Consider the following 9,273-nt stretch of genomic DNA (forward strand, 5'->3'; position numbering starts at 1 on the left):
TGAATCTAAAATTCCAAAAAGTTGTAGAAAATTATAACATTGTGTAACATAAGATTTCCTAGAACTAAAATCCCAAAATAATTAACAAATTCAAAATTTATTTAAACACAACAACGGCATCATATATGATTTCCAGAAACATGCCTCCTAGGAATGGAAAAAAAGAGCCCACAAAGGGCCATTGCATTCAAATTCAAATGAAAACACAGGAATGCTAGGAAATATCAAAACAAACATCATTCGTATAAAGAAATGCTGCAAAAGAATACCATAATACCAGAAATTTTGAAATTTTGCTGTAAACTCAAAGAGTATCACCAATTCTTGGTTCAATAAAAAAGGCTTGTTTAGCCTGTGGGCATTTAAGATAACAACATTTGGTTCATAAAAAACCTATTTATTTCTTCAAGGTTGAATTGCTCAACTGCAAAGAAAACACCTTGAACACTTCTTACCCAAGAAGAGAACCAACATCAAATCCGACAAACTATGCTTCCTAAAGCCTACACCTCAGTTTCTTGCCAGGAAGGATCAAAACTACATCAAGGTTTGAGAGCCAAGCTCAATCCAATCTTAGCACTCTTTTCAATGGCCTTGGTGTCTACCTCACTTGAAATGGTGATGAGTGATTTTGGACGCCATTCATGCTGAATAAGAGCACTCGCCTTGCCTGAGTTTGTGACACGACCCTTCACTGTGGTCAATGGATCCAATGCATGTTGGGTGCCAAGTGTGAAGGTGTTCTCTTTAGTTGAGAATCTATGACTGATGTCAACACCAACAGCAGTGTTGGACAATGGGTTAATAGCATGATAGTATGAAGCAGACAGCAAGTCACCTTTTTCATTTCTGCGCACAAGAGATAATCACATCAAAATGCATATATTACTCATACTATCAAACAACACAAACAATAATGAACAAAAGCATTTTGTTTGAATTCCACTATGCTGAACCTCTAATTGACAACATCATAAATGTGTCAATAGATTAATTTGAGCACTCCATAACAACCACGTGTAATGGCTAACATTCATGTTATAGGGAAAAATAAATGATAGTTAACTGGAAACACTCAAGCACAAAGGAACAACAGGTACTTACAGAGTCAATGACCCAATCAAGTCATCCTTGACAAAGTTCACAGCAGCATTAGATTTTGTAAGCTCCCCAAGTTTGGTATCAAAAGAAATATCAGCACCAAAAGCAAGAGCATTAGTTCCAATAACACTAGAAAAGTTGACAATTGGGTTTGCTTTCAACCCAACACTGCTGCTTATTCCAGCATATTCGTGCAAGTATTGTAGTTCCACCTGTTCCATGAAACATAAGCAATCAATTTACTTCCACAAAGGAATATGATGCAAGGGCTCTTCCATCTGACAATTCTAACTAAAGCTTTTTCAAACTATGTAAGTTTAACTATAGACATATATTGAGTTTTTAACGATGTTAAGTAAAATGGTTGACTATCTTACCTTCCCAGATGTTTGCTCGGGAACTTTGAAGCTTAAAATAGCCTTCACACCAGGAGCAGGTTCGTTGACAGTGATAGTTGTGAAAAGCTAGATTGTGCAAGGATTTATCAGACTTAAGTGAATTGATCATAAGATAAGAATATGGAGATCATAAATAGGTCAGAGTAAGTTAAGATAAAACTAAATTTAACTGCCAAGAGTACATGAATTTTGATCTGGTTTTACATGTAAAGAAAAAACAGTTCAAAACAAAAGAATCAAATTTAATTCATCAAACACCAGAAACCATCATATTCCACTCTGTATTACCTGTACGTGTTAGGAAGAAGCATAGGTGTATTGGATATATTTTAGTAAATCCAGAACCTCAGCAGTAACAATGACTTACAAGACTAATCTAAATTCAAACAAACTTTTATATACCAAAGGAATAAGGTCATTTGTACACAGAAAGACGCAATAAAAAGAGAACATGTAGATCAACCTTAGACTACAAATCCTTCAAAGAGAAACAAAAATTTGCAATCTTAGCCAGACATTTATTAACATGCATAGATGACGTATGTGTATGAGTTTTAAAAAAATATCTAAATAGTAAATATTTGTTTTGAAATTTCCAATTAAAAACAATTGATCTGGACATAGTAACAAGATGTTTGATAAATTAAGCAGTATTTTAATTAAAGCTAGCAAGCATAGGACGATGTATATGTATGAATCAGTTTATCATGCGATATAAAATGAAAGTGTATAATGGATTGCTACCTATGACTAGATCTCGGATAAAATATGGTTATGTATAGGATCTTCGTAAAACAATTTAACATTGCAGGTAATAATTCTACATGCTATCCTAAAAATATGATTAAACCAACAAACAGATTCTTTTGGAGACACCATCCAGTTTGGTAAATCAAGAATCAATCACAATAATTTGTTTTACAATTCTGTACAAGACATGCAAATCAGAAAAATGTCTATATGACATTATTGCCAATAGCAGAAAATGATAAATATTGAAACAGGAATGTTGAACTCACATTAGAATTTGTGTCAACTTTGATATCAGTAGTGATGTTTTTGTTCTTCAACTGGGTATTAACATCACCCAAAAACAGTTCACCTTTCTTTGTTCCTGAGGATGTTATAGCCTGTACCACAAGAAAAACAAGTGAGTATAGGACATAAATTGCTAAAAAGAGGTTTTAAAGCATGTTACTGCAACTGATAAATAAAATAAACACACCCATCAATTTCAAACTAGGCCTTCATATAGCAAAGAGTATAAGATGCATAATACACAATTTCTTTTAGCTATGAACTTGTTACAACCTCAACTGAATAAAAAAATAATTACTGAATGTTAAGAACTAATACAGTAAATAGTATCCAAAGTAAACTGCAAGGGAACATAGAGCAGAGTAGCCGCACTTAAAAGCCTATGAATACAGAGTGGCACCCGAGTTGCTGCTCCAACAAAGATAGCAGTTGAAAAGAAAAAGCTATAAAAATTGGATAAATATATACATACTTAATAACCACAATATTTAAAACTTTATACTACCAACAAGTCGACAATAAACAGAGTTTAAACTTCGAATTTAGAGAGCATTCAATTTAATGTGTAAACGTGTTCTATAAATGCTAAACTACAAATAATAAATGTCAATAAAGCATAAACACACAAACATTCAATGAAAAGGATAGTGATGTATTGATAGGGATACGAAGACCAATCACCAAATAAGAAAGGACAGCAATGATGCTTATGTAATGTTTTTCCTTTTTCAACAAGTTGACTAAGCGGACTTGAATTAAAGGACATAAAGAGAGATTGTTGACAAAACCAATGAAATCAAATAGCAAAACATAGTGTCAAAATGGTAGGCAAACATGAGGGAAGTAGATACAATCAGAGCAGAGAGTGGTCATGTCTTGAAAACGAAATCAAAACACTATGAAAGCAACTTACTGCCTGTGCTACAATGAAAACATGAAACAAAAAACCCAGAAAAAAAAACATGAAAAGACGACTGAAATTTTGCAATTTAGTGCTACAAGACTAGCTAAATTTGAGTAAATTTATAATAGCTTTGTGGCCTGAAGTGTGGACTGTGCAGTGCACGGGCACCAGTGCACTCTAAAATTGAGCACCTGGAAGCCGTTGTATCCACTCCAGCTTGATGCCATTGTTCTCACTCTAGCTACTATTACTACAATACACAAACCTGATAGTAACAGTAAACACAACCACATGCATTTTCATAAAAATCAACAATAAATCCGGAAAATATACTTCTAAAATCTAAAAACTGTTAAATCAATCAACTTTAATTTAAACTAGGTGATGAAACAAAAGAGTAAACAAACATAATAGTCCCTAACTGTATCTAAATAGCAAACATCTCTAGATTCTCTTCAGATTGAATCTTCATAGATAACATCGGTCAAAGAAAAATACAATCAAGTGCAAAATTAACTACCAAAAAATATATTCCATAACCAAAACCATCGTTTATCCCATTATTCAACTAAAAAACACTTACAGATAACAGTACCCATATAAATCTTCAAACAATTCAGCATACGGATAAAATAAACCAAAAAAATGAAAAAATTAGTAAAAAATCGCACATGAAAACACCAAAGCATCAGAAACATAATCCATTTTTTTTCTTTATAAAAAATGCAAAGTTAGAGAGCATGTAAATCCTCCAACTAAACCTTGACTAAACCAACATTATTAACATCACTATATTCATACAAATAGCATATAAAACTCAATAAACAAACTAAAAAAAAATATTAAATAAAAACAAATTCAACTCACAACTCCAGTAGGTGAGTAAGTGCTGATAGTGAACTTCTTGTCACTGTGATAATCCTTGTACAACAGATCTACACAAAACAAACAAAAATCATCACAAATTTCATCAATTAACCAAAAAAATCACAAAAAATGCCGAAAAATTCAAGCAACAGAATCATCGAAGGTGAGAGAGAAAGAGAGAGAAACTACCTCTGGCTTTCTTGCCGATGTCAGTGTAGAGACCAGGACCCTTCACCATGGCTGCTTGATTCGGTTGAAACGAAGGATCTGGAAGGGAAGAGAAGTGAAGAAGCTGAGAATGAGTGAATGAACAGAATCAAACCCAAACCCTATATTTATTCTACCCTTTCTTTATGGACAGGCTTTTATTATTATTTTTGTTTTTGTCTTAATTAGTATTATTTATTTTACTTCTTTTGTTTTTTGGACACCAAATCTGAAAATTACCTCCACCGTTTGATCTCTTGTTTTCTGATTTTTTTATTTGGAATTATTTTATAATTTATTGTTTTTAAATGTATAAAAATAAAATTGATTTTTATCGGGTTTTTATTTTAATACTATTAATAAAATTTATTATATGTTATATTTCCTTGTGTGTTTATTCATAATAATATTAATAAAATATAATAAAATAAATAAATATTTTTATATTTTTGTTTCTGTATCGGTCCCCTATTTTACTTTTAAATAGTTCGGGTATTTCATCCTTAAATTTTGTCCAAAAAAAATTGATGAATAATTCTTTTTAATATGTGACATTTTTATGATATACTTGGGAAATTGTTGATTTTGTATTATTCAAGTCATTTTATAAATAAATTATTAATTAATATTTTTCTTTAAATTAATATAAATTTTAAAAAATAGATTAATTGGGTTAAATGTCCCATCTCACTCGTCCATGAGTTCACATTTATTATTGATTATGTATGACTATATATACTATCAATAAAATTATAACCCACACTATATGGGACTTATTGGATTCATTCAATCTATCCATCATAAAATTTATCAAATGGATTGGACTAAATCCATCAATTTATATGTATTGATTGATCCAAGTTATCAACCTATTTTAATGATCTAATAAATTATTTCTATTTTTAAAAAATAATAATAAAGTAATTTTTTTGAAAAAAAAATGATTTTTTTTAAAAACAAAATCTGATTTTTTTCCAAAAATGAAAAAAAAAACATTTTTTGGAGAAAAAAATCGACTTTTTCTAAAAAAATTCGAAAATACAAAAAGACCAATTTTTTCCAAAAATTACAAAATTATTTTTTCGGAAAATACAAAAGTCGATTTTTTCCTAAAATACAAAAGAAAATAATTAAAAAACCCGATTTTTTTTCTAAAATTAAAAAACCATTTTATCAAAAATACAAGAATTTGTTTTTTTTCAAACAAAAAATCAATTTTTTTTGAAAATACAAAAATTATTTTTTTCTTCCGAAAATATAAAAATTCCAAAAATACAAAAAATTGATTATTTCATGAAAGATACAAAATATTGTATTTTTTTTCCAGAAAATACAATAATCAAATTTTTTTTCAAAAATAGATTCTCTTCAGAAAATTGATTATATAGAGATAGATAGAGAGAGAGTACACAAGGATTTTTTTAGGAAATTCCTCAATCGGCCTCGCTATGGGCACGTCTGCCCTCAATTCAAACTCGAATTGAATAATGAAATTAATCTTACTTTGCAAAAATAGTATACAAGAGAAATGTAGCAATACAATCCTATGAACCATAAGTTTGATGTTGATTCTGAAATTTTCTCTTCCCTTGATCTGAGCTTGATCAAGTAACCCAACAATGCCAATTTGATCCACCGCCCCACATAACTCCTTTGCAAGAACCTTTCGTTCTTCAAAACCTTCACTCGATCGGATCCGAATTACGAATTATTGTAACCCAATATTTATCAATATGATCCACCATCCCATGCTACTCATTTGCAAGAACCTTCAGTTCTTCAAATCCTTCACTCGATCGGATCCAAATTGTGTAATCTTTCCCAAAACCTTCAAATTCCTAATTGATCTTGAAGAAAAACCTCGCGTTGGTTTTCTTATTTGAAACCCTCAAAGATCTTAATCCAATTTACAATTCAACAATCTAAATTAGACGTTATTAACTCCAGTTCTAGATGGCACTGAGACAAAGAATGATTATGTGTAGTTTGTTTATGTGTATGCATAAAATGTAGGTTGAAGATGATGAGAACTCTTTGAAATCTTGGTTTCATGTATGTTTACTCTCGAATCTTACTAGAAATGATGCATGTATGAAGTATTTATATGCATACATGTTTGGAGGCAAAAGAAATGCAAAAGATTTGAAAAAATCATATATTTTTGGAAAAATATGTTGCATGTGTCAACCTATGTAAGTCATGTGTCAACCTGTTTGATGCGTGTGTCGACCTGTATGGGTCATGTGTCGACCTGTATAGATCATGAGTCGACGCATACAATCGGCATATCAAACAAAGGCTACACGCTTTAAAAATGAGTTACATGAGTTGACCTGAAAATCAGATGTTTCGACACATAGGAAAATATTTCTTCTATGTGTCGACTTATAACACGTATGTGCCGACACATAAACTGTTTTTCCCATGAAAACTTGTTTTTGATGCATGAAACATTTTCCAACTCATTTCAAAATGTTTTTATGCTTCCTAACGCTAAGATACACATTAAGACTTAGAGGATAGCGTCCAATATACATAAACGCTAAAGTATCTTACTTTTGACATCATACAAAACACATCTAATAGAAAGTTGCACTCACAAAAGGGGATAAGACCCAAATAATATAATGTGAAAACCTTTTATATCCTTTTTTTTCTTCTACTTTCTAGGTTTTTCTTGGTTACTTCTTCCTGATCAATGTTTATCTTGTTGTTCTAACACCTCAGATTTATATTGAGAATCTAGAAAGAACATGTTGAATCTTGGGGGATTTGCGCTTATGAAGCGGATAAATCTTTAAGGACAGTGTTATTATACGCCTCAGATTTATATAATTATTTACTATTTTGCAGGATAAATATTAATTATTACGAAAAGATTTGATCAAGTTGTGTTGATGATCAACTTTTTCAACCTTCCTAAAGATTTGTCGTTTTATTTAGTGAAGTTAAATTTGATTTTGAAACTATGGTTAAATTTAATGTTATATACCCTCACTATTTATTTGAGTTAAGAGTGTAGAATTAAGAAATATTTTGTTATGCATGAAATTTTTTAAGATTATATAATATATTGATGTGCCCACTTTTAATTTGTTTGGAATATATTTGACTTTGTGGCCTATAGGGTTTATATCAGGAGAATTTAATTTGATGTGTGTATATATGTATGAATAAAATGATTTGAGATATTTTGTCTTATTTTAAGATATTATTTAATTATTTTATTGATAAAAAATTAAGTTCTGAGATACATATATATGAGAGAAACAAATAAAATATAAATATTGGTATTTAGAAATAATTCTAACATTCATGTATAAATCTTTTAGGCATTTGATAGAATAAAAAGATATTTGTGATATATTATATTTAATGAGTGTTGTGAAAATATTTTTATGTCAATTATAATTACATAAAATCTTTGAAGAGATAATATGAATTATAATATTATTTTTAATGGCTGGAAGATTTTATTAAATTAATACAATGATGTTAATTGAACATGATCCTAACGAGAATAAATATATAAATTTATTTATTTACTTTTTATCCTATGAAAAATTATCGTTTGAAATTTATTCAAATAGACGTGCAAAATAAATATTTAAATGATAAAGTATATTTATTATTTTTTATAGTGATGTCGTTTAATAATCATATAAGCAAACCTTTATAAATTTATTGTGGAGACCAGAATATATATATATATATATATAATATATATATATATATATATATATATATATATATATATATATATATATATATATATATATATATATATATATATATATATATATATATATATATATATATATATATATATTAAAAAATAACGATATTGTTTATTAGAAGTATAAATAAACATGCATAAAATTAATTATAAAGATCAGGTTTATTATAAATACTACTGAGCACATGGGAGGTTGCCCGCATGCTTGAGCATGATACAATGTCACATGAATTTAATTTATAGAAAATTAAATTTATATGTGAATATATTTAATTTTATTTATCAATGAGATGATGTCACTTAAAAGTATTTTAAGTAGACATGTATAATAAATTTATAAATGAATTTATTTTATATCTTATTGAAAAAAAAATTTGAAGGTGACGTCACTTAGATATCTAAGTAGATATGTACTAGTCTAATTAATGAGACTTAATTTATTATTATAGACTTACTAAATAAATTTTTGAGATTGATTGACTTAGAGACGTCTTAGTCCATAATTGTTGATGGAAGAAATTGTGTGTCTTTCTCATTTGTGTAAAAAGTAACTACTAATTAACGAGGTAATATCCTCTATTATGTGAAGTCGGATCAAAGCGATCCTAGTCGATCCTCTGACAAAATCCCTTGGAAGAAATAAATTTATGACACATGGAAGAGAATTGGACTTAAGCCAATAAACTAATAAGTGATATGAACCCAACATTTATGATTGGAGATCCCATGAAAAATATTCATATCGATAAGAACAAATCATTTGTTAGTTCTGCTAGTACCAAAAAATATTTGATTAATTTTTGCTTGCATCTTTTTTCTATGGTGTAGATGAAAAAGTGTTTGACATTGTATTACTGAGAGGATAAGTTTACGTAGCTTTTAATGAATTTCATATCCTTTATTGGCGATGTATAATTTGCAGCATAAACTTGATGAAATCGCCTATATGAGTGTTGAGTGGGACCACTTGTATGAGATCTTGGCAAAATCTCTGAAGCACTCATGAAAATAATCAAGCACGC

General features: G+C 29.3%; 1 protein-coding gene across 1 annotated transcript; it reads right to left on the reverse strand.

Annotated features, from left to right (window-relative positions):
• Nucleotides 1-275: 275 nt before the first annotated feature.
• LOC127128513 (outer plastidial membrane protein porin) lies at nucleotides 276-4,679 on the reverse strand. The gene is made up of 6 exons (NM_001427677.1): nucleotides 4,498-4,679; nucleotides 4,309-4,376; nucleotides 2,519-2,629; nucleotides 1,479-1,565; nucleotides 1,105-1,313; nucleotides 276-849 (listed from the first exon to the last, which is right to left on the reverse strand). The coding sequence occupies exons 1-6, from the start codon at nucleotides 4,544-4,546 to the stop codon at nucleotides 543-545; spliced, it is 831 nt and encodes a 276-aa protein (NP_001414606.1). The 5' UTR covers nucleotides 4,547-4,679; the 3' UTR covers nucleotides 276-542.
• Between the last annotated feature and the right edge of the window lie 4,594 nt (nucleotides 4,680-9,273).

The sequence above is a fragment of the Lathyrus oleraceus genome, chromosome 3 (genome assembly GCF_024323335.1).
Source record: "Lathyrus oleraceus cultivar Zhongwan6 chromosome 3, CAAS_Psat_ZW6_1.0, whole genome shotgun sequence".
Lineage (NCBI taxonomy): Eukaryota > Viridiplantae > Streptophyta > Magnoliopsida > Fabales > Fabaceae > Lathyrus > Lathyrus oleraceus.

Excerpts from the sequence above, each read along its gene's own strand:
- LOC127128513 (NM_001427677.1), bottom strand. The coding sequence starts at position 4,546 with ATGGTGAAGGGTCCTGGTCTCTACACTGACATCGGCAAGAAAGCCAGA. Across the intron at positions 2,630-4,308 it reads CTTACTCACCTACTGGAGTT|GCTATAACATCCTCAGGAAC; the intron begins GTGAGTTGAATT and ends CTTGTGGTACAG. Across the intron at positions 1,566-2,518 it reads AAGTTGACACAAATTCTAAT|CTTTTCACAACTATCACTGT; the intron begins GTGAGTTCAACA and ends TGCACAATCTAG.